Source organism: Hemitrygon akajei, chromosome 32 (assembly GCF_048418815.1).
Source record: "Hemitrygon akajei chromosome 32, sHemAka1.3, whole genome shotgun sequence".
NCBI lineage: Eukaryota > Metazoa > Chordata > Chondrichthyes > Myliobatiformes > Dasyatidae > Hemitrygon > Hemitrygon akajei.
The window spans coordinates 31,985,678-32,007,021 of record NC_133155.1 but is presented as its reverse complement, the minus strand read 5'-3'; the positions used below and the strand labels follow the sequence as shown (position 1 = coordinate 32,007,021).

At 48.7% G+C, this 21,344-nt stretch overlaps 1 protein-coding gene across 1 annotated transcript in view; it reads left to right on the top strand.

Annotated features, from left to right (window-relative positions):
* The window catches only part of LOC140719576 (mitogen-activated protein kinase kinase kinase 5-like), a 178,862-nt gene that overhangs the window by 136,005 nt on the left and 21,513 nt on the right, over window positions 1–21,344 (top strand). Inside the window, exons 20-26 of the mRNA XM_073034282.1 lie at window positions 1,780–1,945; window positions 3,444–3,609; window positions 3,711–3,870; window positions 4,693–4,875; window positions 6,492–6,597; window positions 12,519–12,756; window positions 16,444–16,556. Of these exons, the coding sequence (XP_072890383.1) occupies window positions 1,780–1,945; window positions 3,444–3,609; window positions 3,711–3,870; window positions 4,693–4,875; window positions 6,492–6,597; window positions 12,519–12,756; window positions 16,444–16,556 (1,132 nt within the window). The remainder of the gene's footprint in view (window positions 1–1,779; window positions 1,946–3,443; window positions 3,610–3,710; window positions 3,871–4,692; window positions 4,876–6,491; window positions 6,598–12,518; window positions 12,757–16,443; window positions 16,557–21,344) is intronic.

The window sequence follows — 21,344 nt, the reverse complement described above, 5'->3', positions numbered from 1 at the left end:
TCTCTCAAATGCTGAAATCTAACCTGCATCTATAACTTGTGCTGGCAGCTTGTTCCACACTCTGACAACCCTCTGAGTGAAGATGACCCTCTTAACCTTCTCACCTTTCACCCTTAACTTATGAACTATAATTCTAGTCTCACCCAAAATCAGTGGGAAAAGCCTGCATTCATTTACATAATTTCTGCCTCTCATAATTTTGTATATCAAATTGCTCCTCATTTTCCTACGCTCCAGGGAACAAAGTCCTAACCTATTCCACCTTTTCCTATAACTCAAGTCCTGGCAACATCCGTGTAAAATTTCCACGCGCACTCTTTCAATCTTATTGCTCTTTTTCCTGTTGGAAGGTGACTCCAACATTAGGGATCATCAATGTCTTATACAACTTCAACATAACACACCAATTCCTGCACTGAATAGAAACACATAAAATGCTGGAGGAACTCAGCAGGCCAGGCAGAATCTGTGGAAAAGAGTAAACAGTCGACGTTTCGGGCCGAGACCCTTCGGCAGGACAGGAAAGAGAGGTCAGAATAAGAAGATGGGGGGGTGCGGAGGAAGCCGTACAAGGTGGCAGGTGATGGGTCAAACCAGGTCGGGGGGGTGGTGGTGTGAAGTGAAGACCTGGGATGTTGATTGGTAAAAGAGATAAAGGGCTGGAGAAGGGGGAGTCTGATAGGAGAGAACAGAAGGCCATGAACGAAAGGGAGGCGGAGGAGCACCAGAGGGAGGTGTGAGAGGGAAACGAGAATGGAGAATGGTGAAGGAGGCTGGGGGTAGGGGCAGTTACTGGAAGTTGGAGAAATTGATGTTCGTGCCATCAGTTTGGAGACTACCCAGATGGAATATAAGGTGTTTCTCCTCCAACCTGAGTGGGGCCTCATGGTGACAGTAGAGGAGGCCATGGTCTGACTGTCAGAGTGGGAATGGGATGTAGAATTGAAATGGGTGGCCACTGGGGCATCCCTCTTTTTGTGGTGAGTGAATGTACTTGACGAAGCGGTCTCCCAATCTACGTCGGGCCTCACCGACATCCAGGAGGCCGCACCGGGAGGACTGGGTACAGAAGATAACCCCAGCAGACTCACAGGTGAAGTGTCGCCTCACCTGGAAGGACTGTCTGAGGCCCTGAATGGTGGTGAGGGAGGAGGTGTAGGGGCAGATGTAGCATTTGTTCCGCTTGCAAGGATAAGTATCGGGAGGGAGATCAGTGGGGAGGGACGAATGGACCAGGGAGCGATCCCTGTGGAAAGTGGAAATTCGGGGGTGGGGGGGGGGAGATGTGTTTGGCGGTCGGATATTTTGATATATGAAATTCAGATCTCACAAGTGCATTTATCCAGGGCTGGATGTCCCAAAGCAGTGTTCCTGAATCTCGTCGTATGTCTGTACTCCAACACTTTCAGGGGAGAGTGGTGTGATCAACGGTCACTTGATCTTTGAATCCAAGTACATTAGTGGGTGTAAAACTGGTTCTTGCCTGTAGTATTGGGATGAGTTACAGAGCAGAGGGAAACCCTGCCATCTCTCTGGAATAAGGCTGAGTGTTTGACACTGTGTGTGTTCTGCCAAGTGGCAGGACGGGGTGCAAGCGTCTTATAGAACAATGGGATTTGTGTCTGCAGGTATGAGTCTCGTTTGTCTGTCACAGCATGGCGAACTGGGGTCAGATGTGATAACTTTGTATGCAAGTTACCTGTGTGACATTTCATTGTCCTGACTGTCCGAGTGATGGGTTTGTTCCCAAGCTCTGACCTCCTGTTTGTTCGACTGTAGGTGGGAATGTTTAAGATCCACCCAGAGATTCCGGAGTCGATGTCTCTGGAAGCAAAGACCTTCCTTCTGCACAGCTTTGAGCCCAATCCTGATAAGCGAGCCACAGCCTCAGAGCTCCTCAAGGACCCGTTCCTGAACCGGAAGAAGAAACCACCCCCAAAGCCGGGTACGGGAATGACTGCGAGTGCTGTGGGAACGCGGCCGAGTGGGGTGGGGAGGGACAGGTTACAGTGAGATCAAAGGAGCAGGAGGGGGGACTGAAAATATGAGAAAGTGGAATGGGGAGCAGGTTAGGTGGCATTGGCGAAGAATTGGACAGAAGCAGAAAGAGACGGTGAGCTAGGTGGAAATACATATTGGAGAATGAAAAGGGAACCAGGGTAAGACACTAAACATAGAACATTGAAGACCACAGTACAGTCCAGGCCCTTCGGCCCACAATGTTGTGCTAAGCTTTTTAACCTACTCTAAATTCATTCTAGCCCTTCCCTCCTACATAGCCTTCTAATTTTCTATTATCCGTATGCCTTTCTAAGAGTTTCCTAAATGCCCCCAATGTATCTGCCTCTACCACCACCCCTGCAAGGGTGTTCCGCACACCCACCACTCTCCGTGTTTAAAAAAAAACAACCTACATCTGACATCCCACCATACTATTCTCCAAGCACCTTAGAATGATGCCCCCTCTTATTTGCCATTTCCCCCCCGGGAAAGTCTCTGGCTGCCCACTCTGTCTATGCCCCTTATCAGCTTTTACAGCTCTGCCACGTTGCCTCTCATCCTCCTTCACTCTGAAGGGAAAAGCCCTCGTTTTCTCAGCCTCTCCTCATAAGACATGCTCTCTAATCCAGGTAAATCTCCTGTACACGCTCTCTAAAGCTTCCACATCCTTCCTATGATGAGGCAACCAGAACTGAACACGAAATTCCATGTGTGGTTTAACAAGGGTCTTGCAAAGTTACCTCGTGGCCACTGGACTCGACCCACTGAATCATGAAGGCTAACTCACCTTACACCCTCTTAACAACCCGGAAAGGACATTGAATGGGAATTGAAGGGATGACGAAAGAAGTGGAGGGATAGGGGGAGCTGAAACTGGAAACTAAATGGAAAATAAAGTGGGGAGGAAGCAGAGTGATTGAGTGGGAGGGGAATGAAATAATGGGGAAAGGAAGAGGTAAGAAATAATACTGAATGTTGGGAAGAGGGATTGAATGGTATTAGTCTGGATGAATATTTGATGTCTGGCATGTATGTGATGGGCCAAAGGGCCTATTTGCATAAATCTATGATTCTTTGACACCTGCATGGTCACAGAGAGAATGGACAAACTCCACATTGACAGAACTGGAGGGGTTGGTCAGGGTCAAACCCAGGTCACTGTAGGTCTCCTGTCTACGCCCTTGTGCCACCTCTTACAGATAATGTTTTAAGATGGGGTTGCAAAATAGATGCAAATCCTCTCTCACAGTACACCTGAGCACTGTGCATCCTATTCCCACCGACCTCCAGTCTCCTTGGAGTTAATTCTTCTTTCCCTGGCTGTGTGTGACCTTTGGCCTTTCACCCCCCCCCCCCCCCCAGCTCCCCCAGTGCTTGCTGCAGAGTACGTGCTTCCCCTGTGGCTACTTCATAAGAACTGATGATTCCTCCTCTTTCTCCAGGTGAATTTTACCACAGTCTGTCAGTCCCCACAGCAGGGCACAACAAGGAGGGGTCCGAGATCCACCACCCCTTGGATTTCAGACTCATCCAACCCGCACTCTCACGAAGCTGCTCGATTCCCGGGCTGCCCGTCAAGGGCAGCTCACCACAGCAGGAGTTCGTCAGGTAATGTGCCCTCATCGGTGTGGATTCTGGTTTTTCTTTTTGCTGGGATTGATTTAATCACTGCCCCTGTCCTCGCCTCCACCCCCTCCCCCCCCCCACAGTGTGCTTGAGGAACAGATGGAAGACATCCCTTCCTCGCCTGAAGAAAATGCCTCCCTCTTCCTCTTGAAGAAGGACAGTGAGTGCAGGGCCACGCTCTTCAAGATACTGACAGAGGACTGTGAAACGGTGGTCTGGAACATTCTAGAAGCTCTGGCTCAGGTACGCATAATGCACTGCTGTGGGGTGGTAGTAGTGGAATCAGGGTTGAAGGTCAATGTGTGATCTGATCTGTGATCAACTGACGTGAACCTTTTTAAACATACACGAGACCACACCGAGTCTGACAGGCAACGTTTGCTCCCCATTCCTCCAACTTCTTGATGAGGCACGAGAGAGCGTAGATGCTGGAATCTGAAACGAGAATCAGTCTTCTGAAAGGACTCGGTGGTTGAGCGGCGTCTGTTGGGGTGGGGGGGAAGGAATCTGAGTGTGGGATCGGAATCGGGTTTAATATCAGTGGCACAGGTTGTGAAATCTGTTGTTTTGCGGCAGTAGCACGTAATAATAAAAACAGAGTTACGGTATCCATCTGCCTGTGTGAAAAAAAACAGTGAGGTAGTGTTTGTGGGTTTAATGTCCATTCAGAGGGGAAGAAGCTGTTCCTAGATTGCTGAGTGTGTGCCTTCAGGCCCCCCGTACCTCCTTCCTGATAGGTGCTCGTCCTGGGTGATGGGGGTCCTTAATGATGGATGACACCTTTCTGAGGCATCGCTCCTTGAAGATGTCCTGGATGCTGGGGAGGCTGGTGCCCACGATGGAGCTGACTGAGTTCACAACTTCCAGCAGCTTATTTCGATCCTGTGCCAGACGGTGATGCGGCCAGTTAGAATGCTCCCCACAGTACACCTGTAGGAATTTCTGCTGTTCAACTGCTACTTCTGCTGGGAAAAAAATAATTCCAGGGTTCTTCTTGTGTTATCTCTTACATCGCTCCTGTATAATTTGCTAAACTTCTCTCTTTGTTATTTTTTTTGGGACCAGATCTCCAACTGTAAGTTTACACATGAACACATCCGGCATCTGGTCACCTGCTTGAAGAACTACATTCGCTCTGCGGACCGCAAGTCCATTATAAGAGCCATGTCCTGCCTGAAGGCAGAGCTGCACCTTGACAAGGGAGCACTCAATGAAATCCAGATTGTCCTCTTCACCTTCCAGGATGCTGTAAGTTAAAACATGATGAGGTGGCTGGGTTTTCCCCTCTGGAGCCACTGGGCCCAGCCCACTGGTATTCCATACTGACTTTCAAAAGTTCCTTGTGGTTCTGTGAGTAAGAACTACAGCTATGTATTAGTTGGGAGTAGTGATGTGGTGCGGTGCAGTGAGGGGCTGTGTCGTGGACTGTTTATCAAGGGGTAAGTACAGGAGATTCTGCGGATGCTGGAAATCCAAAGCAACACACAAAGTGCTGGAGGAAATTAGCAAGTCAGGCAACATCTATGCAGGGAAATAAATGGTCCACTCTTTGGGCCGAGACCCTTCATCAAGACGTGATATAAGGTCCCAGCCCGAAACATCGAGCATTTATTTCCCTCTATAGATGCTGCCTGACATGTTGAGTTCTTCTAGCATATTGTGTGCATTGTCATAAAGCAAAGGGAGTGCAATATGCTGGATTGCTTTAATTTCAGCTGCTACCACATGGATACCCCCACGTGCAGAGCCACTGTGTTCAGACCAGGTGTGTTATCAGCAATAATTCTGGATTGACGGAACAAAGCAGGCATTAATTAAAGTGAGAACCAGCCTTCAAAACAAAAGCCTGTTCATAATTTAACTTCCACTGATACTTAAAGACCATCAAAACAGTCACTGGGTGCAAGATATTCTGATTCTCTCCCCAACGTTCATGGTAATTGTCTCCTACTGAAACCTTCATGATCAGATCAGGGAAACCATTATGTGACCATCTCCTGTGTTAACACATTGTGATGAAGACATATCATAGCCATTTAATACATCGTTTTGTTTGCTAATATCCTGGCTGTTTATATATTCAACAGTATAACAAAAGAGGTATATTTTGGGTGTCTGGTGTATGTTTGAAATGCCCATGGCTGGTCTGAAGCACAAAACACTGGACACCCACACACTAGGAGTGTCTGCAGTAAAATAAAGATAATGCAAGTTCTGCCATTGTTAGTATTTTGACGGTATCAGGAACGATGATCGTTAAGGTAATGGTTTATTGTCCAAAGCCCTCTGGTTCATGTTTGTCTACCATCCCGAGCCTGGTCTGACCTGCATGAGTCTTGAGACTGACAATGGTGTGGTTGGCTCAAAGTTCTCCTCCGATGTTGTTAGTGATAACTAAAGACAGAATTGGACATGACAGCAGCCTGTCGTTCCAGTGAAGTCCTCCTCTCTAACGCTGGTAGATGAGCCTGGCTCAGAACTTTAATGGTCAACAGCTCACCGTACTTTTCAATTATAGTCTCAGACATCTTTATATTACCTTCAGATCAGGCTTTCAGGGTGTTGGCCCACAGATTTGTTTAAAGGGCTGAATGGTTCAGTCCCGATCTTATTTAAGTTCCTAACAACCCAGGTTGGGACATTTCCAATTGCAAAATGCTGAAGCACATGGCACTCTGTGATTTAATGTCTAGGCCAATGTTTGTTAAGATGCGGGCACCTAAATTTATGGAAGACATAAGTAGGAGGCTGGCCAGATGCCCAATACACTGTCCTTGAGATGAGGAGGCTGAAGGGTAGGGGAGGAATCCTCTGTAGCTCTCAGTAAAATTATTAGCCCTTATTAATAAGGCTTTTCTTTCCAGATGAGAAAAGTTCTTCGGCAGCGCCAGATTAGACCGCACCTGATGTTCGCTCTGGACAACATTATTCGCAAGGCCATGCAGATAACGTTTGCTGTTCTAATCCCAGGTGTGTAACGGGAATTCCCACATCTTCCATCAGCATCTCTGTAGCAAGCAAGTATTTCCTCACAGCATAACTGAACGTAGATCTTATGTTGAGGCTACTCCTAGTTAGGTAAGTGGGTTAGAAGTTCAAACGTCTGTTCAATTGGTCAAATCCACTGGAGCTGACAATGAGGGTCCAACTGCTCACCATGGGAAGATGACCCACTTTATAGCATCATAGAGAAGTACAGCACAGAAACAGGCCCTTCGGCCCACAAAGTCCATGCTGATCATCAACCATCCACTGACACTAACCCCCCATTAATTCCACTTTATTTTCACATTCCTATAAACTCCCCCCAGTTCCTACCACTCACCTATACCTACACAAGTTAGAGTGCCAATTAATGCCCATGTTTTTGGAGCATCACAATAGTGTGACACTATTACAACGCCAGTGACCCGGGTTCGATTCTACCTGTCTGTACAAAGCTTGTAAGTTCTCCCCTGTGTACATGTGGGCTTCCTCTTGGTCAGGGGTTCCCAGCTTGGGGCATAAATAACATCGGGAACCCTTGCTCTGGGTGCTCCAGTTCCCTTCCACATTCCAAAGATGTACGGGTTAGTAGGTTAACGGGTCACAGGGGTGTAATTGAATGGCGTGAGCTCGTTGGGCTGGGAGGGCCTGCTACCACGTTGCATCTCTAAACTTCTGGGCAGTGGGAGGGAACCAGAGAAAGCCCAACGGTAACAGGAAGGACGTGCAAACGCCACACGAACAGCGCCAGAGGGCAGGATTGAACCCAGGTCACTGGGGCGACAGGGCATCAGACTGAGCGGCTGCAGACCTTCGGGTGCCATCTGAAGTGTCACTGAAACTGCACTGATCCACACAAAGCATTGCGCGACATTTTGGAATGTGGGAGGAAACCTACAGGGAAACGCACAAACTCCTTTCAGACAGCGTCGCAATTGAACCCGGGTCGCGAACGCCGTATTAGCCTTGCACTAAACGCTATAAACATCGTGCGGTCCTGTACACGTTCTGGAGACTATCTTCATGGAGATAGTTTTGGCTTGTCACGTCGAGCTCTACAGTAGGGAAATAGGCTCTTTCAGCCCCGACCCATTCATACAAGCCCACTTTGTCCTTACCACTTGTTACCTGCAGTGTAGCTTGTCATTTATTAGCCCAAAGCTGTACTTTACCCAGAACGGCCACGTTATCTGAAGATCCACCGCTGGACCAGGAGCTGCACTGGAGATTTATAAATTATCCTGAGCACTGTGTGATCAGTAGTGAACATCACAGCTGAAGATGGTCGTGCTCTGCAGACCTCCTGCAGGAGGTTCAGAACTGGTGGGTCTGCACTGTAACACTGTACTGAAGGGCACAGGTCTGCCTGGCTTCTGATTTAAGATGGTGCTGGGGAAACGCGGAGATGCCTTGCTGGCAGCAAACAAAACCCCTAACTACTTGATCGATCACACTTTTTCTGGACAGCGATCACCGCAATCAGTAGCCTGTAACTTTCCCTTCGGCGTTGAGCTTTTGAACCGCCTGTACAAACTGGCATTTACGCAGTGTGAACTGGAGTCTAGAAGATGCCGGATGGTTGTGGAGAGTACGGGCTGAATTGAGGTGGTGGAGCCTGAGCTTGAGAGCGAGGGACGAGCCATTGTTGGAGCAGACTGGGAGCCGGTTCAAAGCCGCAGAGCCGAGGCGGTGCAGAGTCAAGATGGCAGGGGCCCAGGCCCAAGAGCGAGGAACAACCTAATGATTGACTGATTTAAGTGCTGGGCTGGATTGGAAAAGACGGCTATGGACCGAATCATGGTGGCAGGGCCTGGGTCAAAGAGTGAGGAATGACCTGATGTTCAGCTGATTTAATCGCCAGGTCAGGGTGTCGGGGCCAGTGCTCTACGACACTGAGTACAGTACTGAAGGACACAGGCCTGTCACTATGACCCTGGAATACAATACTCCAGGATGCAGGTCTATCACTAACATTGGAATTTAATACCTCTTCTTGACACGTGTCACCTTTGCTGGGTCTGTTCTACCCTGAAGCTGCAACTTGGCTTGTGAAACTGCTGTGGGGATTTTGGCCCCACCACTTCACCGGAAGTAAGTGAGGAAGACTGCAAACTTGGCAATTCTTGCAGTGTTGTGTGGTCTGTGGCAGTTTGTGAGAATGTAGTTCATGACTGACCACATTGTTGTGGGTCAGGGGTCACGTGTGACCAACGCAAGCTTCCTTCCCTAAAGGAGAAAGAGTAGCTCCCATATTGTCATCATTAATGTTTCTGTTTTATTCATCAACTCAATTTACATCCCTGTGCTGGTATGAAGGCTTTGAACCGGAGTCTGAAACGTGTCCAGGTTTTTGGATTACCGGATCATCTGTGCTGCCAACCTGTCAGCCAGCCACCCACTCCCAAATCCTCGCACTCTCTGTCTTCTCTCCTACAGCCACCTAACCTCCTCAGAGAGGCAGGAAACAGAAACGAGATGTGGGGCCATTATGCAGGAATAATGGTGCTGAACACCTTGATGACAGGTGGGAGGCAAAGTGAAACAGGTAGCAGGTAAATGACATAGAACACACTACAGAGCACTGGGCCCATGATGTTGTGACGACATTTTAATGTAACCCTTTCCTCCTAAATAGCCCTCCATTTTCCCCTCAACCGTATGTCTGTCTAAGAGTCTGCTAAGTGTAGCATGAAGTCTTCTCAGCCAGGTACAGGTGTGTGGTGAACTACATATACCTGTCTGGATACGCCCCCTGATGACTGCTCCTGTGGCTCCTCCCACAGACCCCCTGCTGACAGCTCCTGTGGCTCCTCCCACAGACCCCTGCTGACAGCTCCTGTGGCTCCTCCCACAGACCCCCGCTGACAGCTCCTGTGGCTCCTCCCACAGACCCCCGCTGACTGCTCCTGTGGCTCCTCCCACAGACCCCTGCTGACTGCTCCTGTGGCTCCTCCCACAGACCCCTGCTGACTGCTCCTGTGGCTCCTCCCACAGACCCCTGCTGACAGCTCCTGTGGCTCCTCCCACAGACCCCTGCTGACAGCTCCTGTGGCTCCTCCCACAGACCCCTGCTGACAGCTCCTGTGGCTCCTCCCACAGACCCCTGCTGACAGCTCCTGTGGCTCCTCCCACAGACCCTGCTGACAGCTCCTGTGGCTCCTCCCACAGACCCCCTGCTGACTGCTCCTGTGGCTCCTCCCACAGACCCCTGCTGACTGCTCCTGTGGCTCCTCCCACAGACCCCTGCTGACTGCTCCTGTGGCTCCTCCCACAGACCCCCCCCCCGCTGACTGCTCCTGTGGCTCCTCCCACAGACCCCTGCTGACAGCTCCTGTGGCTCCTCCCACAGACCCCTGCTGACAGCTCCTGTGGCTCCTCCCACTGACCCCTGCTGACAGCTCCTGTGGCTCCTCCCACAGACCCCTGCTGACAGCTCCTGTGGCTCCTCCCACAGACCCCTGCTGACTGCTCCTGTGGCTCCTCCCACAGACCCCTGCTGACTGCTCCTGTGGCTCCTCCCACAGACCCCTGCTGACAGTTCCTGTGGCTCCTCCCACAGACCCCTGCTGACAGTTCCTGTGGCTCCTCCCACAGACCCCTGCTGACAGCTCCTGTGGCTCCTCCCACAGACCCCCGCTGACAGCTCCTGTGGCTCCTCCCACAGACCCCTGCTGACAGCTCCTGTGGCTCCTCCCACAGACCCCTGCTGACTGCTCCTGTGGCTCCTCCCACAGACCCCTGCTGACAGCTCCTGTGGCTCCTCCCACAGACCCCTGCTGACAGCTCCTGTGGCTCCTCCCACAGACCCCTGCTGACAGCTCCTGTGGCTCCTCCCACAGACCCCTGCTGACAGCTCCTGTGGCTCCTCCCACAGACCCCTGCTGACTGCTCCTGTGGCTCCTCCCACAGACCCCTGTATAAAGGCGATTGAGGTCTGAGCCCGGCCTCTCAGTCTCCAGGATGTAGTATGGTGGTCACTCACTGCTTGTTCCTTCTTCCAGTCAATAAAAGCCGATATCTCGCCTTTACGTCTCAGAGTGAGTTATTGATGGTGCATCAAGGTGTCAATTTTAACCAACACTTTGATAACAAACTGCCAGCTTCATCAGGCAATATGCCCAGTATATCTAGTGTAGTGGAATATGTACTCAGTACCCATTGTCAGGCCCTCCTGATTGGTTAGTCCTCAACCAATCAGGATTCTGTGTTTAAAATTGTATTCCAGTTTTTATTTAGAGTGAGACCTTTGTCTTTGTTAAAATTCTTATCCTCTAGTTTTATTTCAATAGCTTCCTTCACCCGGAGGTCCCAAAAGCCATTGCTCTGGCACAATAGTTTTCTGCCGTCGATGTCAATCCTGTGGTCATTGCAAATGCAATGTTCTGCTACCACCGATTTCTCTGGCTAACTCAAGTGGATACGCCTCTGATGCTCCTGTACAGCTTATTCGGGTCAGAGAAGAGCTGGGACTCAGGGTGGCTGGCGTTTTCGGGGTTCCCCGTGAATGCGGAGCAGCGGATATCAGTCAGGTGGGGCCCATCAAGGAGCACAGGAGGTGTATCTGTTTGGAGAAATCAGTGATAGCAGAACACTGCAAACACAATGACTACAGATTGACTTCGGTGGCACAAAACTACTGTGCCATGCCAATGGCTTTTGGGACCCTGGTGAAGGAAGCTATTGAAATAAGATTATAGAATAAGAACTTTAACAAAGATGAAGGTCTCGCTCTAAATAAGAACTGGAATAGAATTTTAAACAAGGTGGGACAGCAGAAACCTGATTGGTTGAGGACTAACCAATTGAGGGACAGATGACGGAAGTTGCGTGTACGTACCATCCGACTAGCTGTGTCTAGGCATCATCCCTGATGAAGATGGCGGAGCTTGTCATCAGAACCTCGGTTAAAATTGACACCTGTTCCCAGATGGAAGCCCAAGAAGAGTTTATGCGCTGGGAAAGCACTAGATCCTTTTTCTCTGAAATGTCCCTAATGTGCCTGCCTGGATCACCACACCGGGCAGCATTTTCCACGCATCCACCACTCTCTGTGTGACAAACCTACCTCTGACATCCCGCTATGCTTTTCTCCAATCTCATTAAAGTTATGTCTCCTCATATTAGCCATTTCCGTTTCTGGATATCCACTCGTTCTGTCTGTCAAATCACCTCTCATTCTCCTTCGTTGCAAAGAGAAAAGTGCTAGCCCATTCTACCTATCCTCACAAGACACGCTCTCTAATCCAGGCAGGATCCTGGTGAACCTCCTCTGTGCCCTCTCTAAAGCTTCCACACCCTTCCTATAATGAGGTGACCAGAACTGAGCACAATGTTCCACACCAGACTCCGAAGCAGAAACAGAAAATGGTGGAAATGCCCAGCAAGTTAGGTGGCATCTGAGGAAAGAGAAACAGGCAGCTTTCCAGTCCTGACGAAGGGTCTCGGCCCGAAACGTCGACAGTGCTCCTCCTTATAGATGCTGCCTGGCCTGCTGCGTTCCACCAGCATTTTGTGTGTGTTGTTTGAATTTCCAGTTGTTAGAAATGGGGAAAAGTGAGAAGCAAATAGAGGAGATGTGTAGAACAAAGAGAATGCCTATGAATAGATTTGAAATGGCTTGATGAGAACTTCAATTATCATAGACAGCTTTTGGTCTGTGTAATGTGTTATTGCCGGTAAGGTGGCAGGCTACACCTTTAGAAAAGTAGGTTAAGAAAAACTGATTCAACGTGACAGAAAATAAAAGATGTTGGAAAACCCTCCAGGGCAAGCAGCACCTGTGGAGAGAGAAACTGTTTCAGGTACTGCCTGTCCTGCTGAGCTTTCCTGGCAGTTTCTGTTTTCACTTCAGGTTTCCAGCAACTGCTGTTTAGTTTTCAACAGACACTTTCTCTTCCTTCCTTCAGAGCTGAAGCTTCAGATTGAGAGCTCATCTGACCTGGAGCCAGAGGAACGAGGCACAGCCGACTTTCCGTGCAGTGGGAGTCTGAGTGACGTGGGGGAGACGGACGCGTTGGAGCTCCAGAACGACGGCGCAGGGACCTCTGGCGTGAGCACACTCAGCCGCTCAGTGTCGTACGATTCCCAACAGAACACCTGCCCTCGTATCCTGCAGCTCAGCCGACTGAGGGCAGAAACAAACCGGTACGAAGTGGCGGAAGGCAAAGTGCATATTCCTCGACACACCTTTGTCGAGGTTGGGTGGCCGCCCCACCAACAAGGGCGTAGCTCGGGACAGTGGTCTGTCGCAGCCGTTTGAAACAGACTAGGCAACACTTGGAGAACGGTCTCCCGTTGCAGGAAGGATGTGAAAGGGTAGAGAAGAGGTTTACCAGGATTTTGCCTGCATTAAACAGTATGATCCAGAAGGAGCGGTTGGACAAATTCAGACTGTTTTCTCTAGAATGTTCGAGGCTAAGGGGAACATTGGCATTTATTTCAAGGGGAATAGAATATAAAAGCAAGCAGATAATGCTGAGCCTTTACAAGACACTAGTCAGGCCGCACTTGGAGCATTTTCCCGTATCTCAAAAAGGATGTGTTGTCAGTGGAGAGAGTCCAGAAGAGGTTGATGAGGATGATTCCGGGAGTGAAGGAGTTAAAGTGTGAGGAGCGTTTGGCAGCTTTGGACCTGTACTCACTGAAATTTAGAAGAAAGTGTGGGGATCTCTTTGAAACCGACTGAATGTTGAATGGACTAGATAGGGTGGATGTGGAGAGGATGCTTCCTGTGGTGGGAGAATCCAGAATTAGAGGGCACAGCCTCAAAATTGAGGGGTGACCCTTTTAGAGCAGAGGTAAGGAGGAATTTTTTTAGCCAGAGAGTAGTGAATCTGTGGAATGCTCTGCCACAGACTGCGGTGGAGGCCAGGTCTGTGGGTATATTTAAGGTGGAAGCAGTCAGGGCATGAAAGGATATGGTAAGAAGGTAGGTGCATGGGGTTGAGTGGGATCCGGGATCAGCCATGATGGAATGACGGAGCAGACTCGATGGGCTGAATGGCCTAATTCTGCTCCTGTGTCTTATGGTTTTATAGAACAGTACACAGTCCCTTCAAGCCACAATATCGTGCTGACTTTTTAACTTCCTCTAAAATCAATTTAATTCTTCCCTTCCCCAGAGCTCTCGTTTTTTTCCATCCATGTGCCTTACTAAGAGTCTTTTAAATGTCCCTACACCTGATAGATGTTTATAGATCTGTGAGGGGCATAGAGTAGACGGCCAGAATCAGACATGTGAAGTGTACGGTGCCATGTGTTTAAGGTGGGTGGGCGGAAGGTTTAAGAGCGATGTTCGGGGAGGGGTATTTTACACGAGCTGCCAGGGTGGTGCTGGAAGTGTGTTTGATGGTGGTGTTTAAGAGGCTTGTAGAGGCAAATGTATATGGTGGGAATGGGGGGGGGGGGTTATGGATCATGTGCAAGGAGAAAAGATTTACTTCAATTTGCTAATGCATTCAGCACAGACATGGCGGCCATAACATCTGTATTCTTGAATGCTCTGTGTCCTAAGGGATCAGGAGAAGCTGTGCAAGTCTCCTCAACCAAGTCGAGCCGATGCCCATCTGCAGTTCTCTGTATTTACTCACCTTTAGTCCATGTTGTACGTGTCCAAATCCTCTCTCTGTCTTAGCTTTTGTCTTGATGTTCTCATGGCATCTGCAGCCATTTGGGAGAAGGCCCCAGGCCTCCACCTCTCTTTGCATGGTAAAATACTTCTGCATTGCATTTGTGTGTGACGTGGGTCAAATTTTCAGGCTATCCTTCCTCATACTGAACTCCCCTTCTTGATGGAACAATTCCTCCACATCTGCCCCATTTTAAACGACCCAGTTGGACCTGTGTATGCTAAAACTATAAGGCCTGTATTTGCGAATTAGCCTGTAAACCCAGGTGGCTTGGGACCTTGTCAAGAGAGGTCTGTGAGCTAGGAGCTCCAGCTGGGGTGGGTTTCTCAGTGGGATATCAGGAAGAGTAAATGACTCAGAGTGACCCCCAACACCAGCAGATTCTTCGCTCTGGTCTCCTTCAGAAGGTGACAGATATTCCGATCACTGTGGCAACTCTCCTGACGATGGGCCTGAGATATTAACTGCTATTTTGCCACACCTCCCCCCACACGCGCTCGTCCCATAGATGCTGCCTGACTTGCTGAGTTCCTCCAGCATTTTGTGTGTGTGTGTGTGGCAAGCATCTGTTTGCTCGGTCTTTGCAGCAAAGGGAATTGGTGTCTGAATAAACATGAGGCTTCTTTGCACCTTGACAAATGATCATCTGAGAATGGTTAGTTGGAGCAGTTGGCACGGCAATGGTGAGACTCAGTCTATTGTTTGATTTGATTTTAAGTAATTCAACATCAGTGATAAAGAGACAAACCGAGTTATTTGAAGCTGATCTGTGGGACTATCCCAGACCAGCATGTTTAATGTGAGATAGGCTGTCCCAGGGAGAGTATTCCCATGACATTAATCCATCCTAGTAAGGATATGGGCCTTTATAGTCATTTTATTAATCATATATTGAGCCAGTCAAGGCCACCTACTAGGGCAGTGAAAGTTGGTGAGTTTAGATGGGTGTGTGTGCACTAGGACTACTGGGAAGCTCATAAGAGACCATAAAACATAGGAGCAGAATTAGGCCATGTGGCCCATTGAGACTGATCCAGCACTCAATCACGTCTAATTTATTTTCCTCTCAAATCCATTCTCCTACCTTCTCCCCAAAACATTTGGCGCCCTTACTAGTTAAGAAACTGTCAGCGTCCGCTTTAAATATACCCAATAACTTGGCCTCCGCACCTAAACTCCACAGATTCACCGCTCTCTTGATAAAGAAATTCTCTCTCGATGTCTTTCTGTTCTAGTCTCCAAGAACTGAATATTTATTTCCCCGAATTCACTCTGCTGACCTGATAGAATCAGCATTGGAAAGAGTTAGAATGAAGCTTTAACTTTTCTTTTACTACTTTTGTTTTTAAAATCTCAGATCTCAGGTAAAGAACAATTTTTGTTTTTATTTCAGATTTTAAGCATCTGTGTTTTTTAAATTTTCACTGATTGTTAAGATCTGTCCATCCTTGAGTACACTACGCAGTGATTGATCTATTTAGTGGTTACTGTATTACCTCCTGTACCTATACAGTGGCCACGGAGTGTATGGCTGTGGTCTCCATGTGCTCTGATCCTTCTCCTTCAAGGCTCGGTGTGTTATGTGTTCAGAGATGCTCTTCTGTACTGTTGCCTTCTGTCAGCCTGAACCAGTTAGGCCATTTTCCTGTCACCTGCAGCATCAGCAAGGCGTTTTTGTCCACAGGATTGTCGCTCACTGGATGCTTTTTGATTTTTGCACCATTCCCTGTAAACTCTGGAGATTGTTGATCTCCTGGTGTTTTCGAGCACAACAGTCTCTAGAGTTCAGAGAGAACGATGCAAAAAACAAAAAAAAAACATCCAGTAAGCAGGAGTTCTGTGGCAAAAGTGCTCTATTCATGAGAGAGGTCGGAGGAGAATGGCCAGACTGGTTCAAGCTGACAGGAAGGCGACAGTAACTAAAGTAACTACACGTTACAACAGCGGTGTGCAGTAGAGCATCTCCAAATGCACAACACGTTGAGCCTTGAAGTGGCTGGTCTACAGCAGCAGAAGACCACACCAGGTTCCACTCCGGTACCTAATAAAGTGGCCTACGTAGCTCCTTCCCTGTCTCTGGACAGAATGTGGATGTACATTGGCCTATGGACTGGCTGTAGGTCTGATCCTGGCTGTGGGCTGAAGAGGGGAGGGATTGATAATTAACTATGTGGGTCGCCTGTATTAAACTTCTGCTTTACAGACTCCTGGAAAACCTTGCAGAGAAGGAGTGCAAGTACCAACAACTACTGTCGCAACTTCTTCATCAGAAAGAGCACATCATCGAGCTGCTGCAAGGGAGATCAGAATCTGTGGGTAAGTGAGGGAGGCAGCGGCAGGAGTAGCAGAAAACCGATGAGCTGAAAATAAAATGGCCGAAAAATGTTCGGTCTTTTTCAGTTTCGTAATTGTTTATGCTTGTATCTTCCAGTGCCACCCTCCACTCCGCCCCACCCACCCTTACCATACAAGCACTGTCCATCATGTCCATCAGCCTAGAGTTTGTTTAACGGAAACACAAGGGATTCTGCAGACGATGTAAGTCTAGAGCAACACACAAAATGCTCAGCAGGTCGGGCGGTATCAATGGAGGAGAATAAGCGGTCAATGTTTCGGATGAGACCCTTCGTATTCCCCTTCATGCGTGCTACCCGGCCTGCGGAGTTCCTCCAGCATGTTGTGTGTTGCTTTGGTTGAACAGGTTGAGTTGAGAGGCAGCACATGGATTATTATCTGTGAGGACTCAAAAATAAGGGGGCCTCAGTTATGCCAAGGAGAGCTGTTGTTGGATGATCCTGAGCACATGTTCAATCCCCCAGTTCCTCCTGCTCTGCTGTCTTTGCTCACTGACGAGACCCACCACGCAGCTGCCTCTGTGCTGTCTTCCTTACTCCTGAACCATTGCTTCCCCTCCACCACAGTATACTTAGCCCTGAGAGCACGTCTCATCAACTTTCAACGCATCTGTTCTCAACCCTTCTCCTTTGGTACTGAGCCAAGACGTCGTTCCCCAGTCCTCACCTTGGGTCCACCAGCCTTTGCATTCAACAGATTGTTTGGCAACTCCTACCTGTTCCAACGAGATTCCGCACATTTTCCTCTCCCCTCTTGGCATCTCAGGAAGATCACTCCCTCTGCCATTTCCCTGATCTTCTCCTCTGCCTCCACCAACAGCTCCCCGCTTTATAACACTTCTCCGTGCCACTGCAGGAGGTACATTGCTTGTCTTCCCACCAGCCTGGACATTTCTCCCAGGGGCAGGTTACTGCTGTTGGTGATCACGATGTGCTCCCTTCTACACTGAAATATCCGAGCACTGACTGGGTGGCCGTCACTTCAGTCTACAGGAGTGACCTGAAGCTTCCAGTAGCCTGCCACTTTAGTACTTCACCCTCCTCCCACTCGGATCTCCCTGTGTCTCCTGTGCTATTACAACATTGCAACTCTCTGGCCTTAATACTGAGTTCAACAACTTTAGGTAAACAGCTCTCCCTGTCTGTGCTGGGGCTGTCCTTTTCTACTGTGCAACATCAGTCTGTGATAATGGCTCATTTCTTCTCTACCTGTTGGTACAGTCTGACCTTCAGGGCTTGCCCAACAGCCAGTGATTATCCACACAAAACTGTGACAAAGAAGCATAATCACCCTCTCGCTGCACTCATTAACCAATTTGACTGGGTCTCAGGCTATCACAGATATCCCCTTTATCCTGTCCATCCTTCTCTGCAACGTAAAACTAGCTTGTTTTTCCCCCTTTCCCAGTCCTGCAACACACACTCAAATGTTGTGGGCCCGGAACGTCGACTGTTTTCTCTTTTCCATAGATGCTGCCTGGCCTGCTGAGTTTCTCCGGCGTTTTGTGTGCGTTGCTTGGATTTCAGCATCTGCAGATTTTCTAGTCTTTTTGATAAAGGGTCTTTTATTTTACGCGCAGTTCCTATAGCCAAACACCATTACCCACTTTCTCATCTCAACGGCCCCATTCACCAGTTTGGTCAACCACTGTTGAAACACCTGAGCTCCCCTCCTGCTGATTTAGCCCTCAACTCCCTCCTTCCTGACCCACTTCCAAATATGGCAATGTTTTAAACACCCTGTGGCGTGCAGAGTATCAGTGCATACAACATTAATGTGGAGGCTGCAGCACACGCAGGAATGAGTTCCAGTGCGCAGAGTGGATTATTGGTGTGCAGGACGGTGTATTTGTGTGCAGGGTATTAATGTAACAGAGTAGAGGGGATATGGAGGTATACCGGTCTGCAGGGTAGAGTAGTAATGCCCAGAGTAGAGAGTATTAGTGCCCAGAGAGTGTGCAGAGTAAAGGGCGTGAGAGTAGAGTTCTGGTGTGCAAGGATAGAATATTAGTGTGCAGGGGTAGAGAGTGTGGGGACTAGAATATTAGTGTGCAGGGTAGAGAGTGTGGGACTAGAATATTAGTGTGCAGGGGTAGAGAGTGTGGGACTAGAATATTAGTGTGCAGGGGTAGAGAGTGTGAGACTAGAATATTAGTGTGCAGGGGTAGAGAGTGTGGGACTAGAATATTAGTGTGCAGGGGTAGAGAGTGTGAGACTAGAATATTAGTGTGCAGGGGTAGAGAGTGTGAGAATAGAATATTAGTGTGCAGGGGTAGAGAGTGTGGGATTAGAATATTAGTGTGCAGGGGCAGAGAGTGTGGGACTAGAATATTAGTGTGCAGGGGCAGAGAGTGTGAGACTAGAATATTAGTGTGCAGGGGTAGAGAGTGTGGGAATAGAATATTAGTGTGCGGGGCAGAGAGTGTGAGACTAGAATATTAGTGTGCAGGGGTAGAGAGTGTGAGACTAGAATATTAGTGTGCAAGGGTAGAGAATGTGAGACTAGAATATTAGTGTGCAGGGGCAGAGAGTGTGAGACTAGAATATTAGTGTGCAGGGGTAGAGAGTGGGATTAGAATATTAGTGTGCAGGGGCAGAGAGTGTGGGACTAGAATATTAGTGTGCAGGGGTAGAGAGTGGGATTAGGAATATTAGTGTGCAGGGGCAGAGAGTGTGGGACTAGAATATTAGTGTGCAGGGGTAGAGAGTGTGGGACTAGAATATTAGTGTGCAGGGGTAGAGAGTGTGAGACTAGAATATTAGTGTGCAGGAGCAGAGAGTGTGGGACTAGAATATTAGTGTGCAGGGGTAGAGAGTGTGGGACTAGAATATTAGTGTGCAGGGGTAGAGAGTGTGGGACTAGAATGTTAGTGTGCAGGGGTAGAGGAGTGTGGGACTAGAATATTAGTGTGCAGGGGTAGAGAGTGTGGGACTAGAATATTAGTGTGCAGGGGTAGAGAGTGTGGGACTAGAATAATTAGTGTGCAGGGGTAGAGAGTGTGGGACTAGAATATTAGTGTGCAGGAGGAGAGAGAGTGGGACTAGAATATTAGTGTGCAGGGGTAAGAGTGTGGGACTAGAATATTAGTGTGCAGGGGTAGAGAGTGTGGGACTAGAATATTAGTGTGCAGGGGTAGAGAGTGTGGGACTAGAATGTTAGTGTGCAGGGGTAGAGAGTGTGGGACTAGAATATTAGTGTGCAGGGGTAGAGAGTGTGGGACTAGAATATTAGTGTGCAGGGGTAGAGAGTGTGGGACTAGAATATTAGTGTGCAGGGGTAGAGAGTGTGGGACTAGAATATTAGTGTGCAGGAGGAGAGAGAGTGGGACTAGAATATTAGTGTGCAGGGGTAGAGAGTGTGGGACTAGAATATTAGTGTGCAGCGGTAGAGAGTGTGGGACTAGAATATTAGTGTGCAGGGGCAGAGAGTGTGGGAATAGAATATTAGTGTGCAGGGGTAGAGAGTGTGAGACTAGAATATTAGTGTGCAGGGTAGAGAGTGTGAGACTAGAATATTAGTGTGCAGGGGTAGAGAGTGGGAATAGAATATTAGTGTGCAGGGGTAGAGAGTGTGGGACTAGAATATTAGTGTGCAGGGTAGAGAGTGTGGGAATAGAATATTAGTGTGCAGGGGTAGAGAGTGTGGGACTAGAATATTAGTGTGCAGGGGTAGAGAGTGTGGGACTAGAATATTAGTGTGCAGGGGTAGAGAGTGTGGGACTAGAATATTAGTGTGCAGGGGTAGAGAGTGTGAGACTAGAATATTAGTGTGCAGGGGTAGAGAGTGGGACTAGAATATTAGTGTGCAGGGTAGAGAGTGTGGGACTAGAATATTAGTGTGCAGGGGTAGAGAGTGTGGGACTAGAATATTAGTGTGCAGGAGTAGAGAGTGTGAGACTAGAATATTAGTGTGCAGGGGTAGAGAGTGTGGGACTAGAAGATTAGTGTGCAGGGGTAGAGAGTGTGGGACTAGAATATTAGTGTGCAGGGGTAGAGAGTGGGAATAGAATATTGGTGTGCAGGGGTAGAGAGTGTGGGACTAGAATATTAGTGTGCAGGGGTAGAGAGTGTGAGACTAGAGCACTAGTTGTGTAGGTAAGAGTGCCAGTATGCAGAATGAAGTGAAGCGGAGTGGTGGCAGGAAGGGTACAGAGTGATTGTTTATAGAGTACTGTATTACGGTACAGAAGGTTTGGTTCAGTGTGAGGATGTGTAAAGTTATTGTGCACCGAGTGAAGGTGCAGGAATGCCCCCATAACCTCACACAGCGGCTACAGTCACTGGCATTCTACGCAGCAACCGTCTGGCTGCACTCTGGGGCAAATGCCTCTTCCTTGGCCAGTGTCAGAATACAGTTTCAATATCTGTCTAAAACCGGACCATTTTACCCTTCTGCACAGCCCTGCTTAGGTCTAGTTTTACATCCTCAGACCCTAGGGATGCTGAGATTTTAGAAAGGGTGCTGCAGAGGGATGAGTGGATTCATTCCCAGTTTAAATAACCTTTTCACCTGGAATTTGCTGGGTATCCATACCTCTGAGAGGTGTGGACATTTGCCGAGGCTTATGGCTTTAGATCTTGCTTATAGCAACCAGTTCTTCTATCAGAAACTGACTGGGGCACAGGGGGTCACTGTCAGACAAGTAAAATCAGAGGTCGGCTGGATGTTAAGCAGTTCCTCTTACAGAGACACTGGAGCCTTGGAGCAGGTTGCAAGCTGGGTTGGTGATCGCTGATCAAATGAATTCCT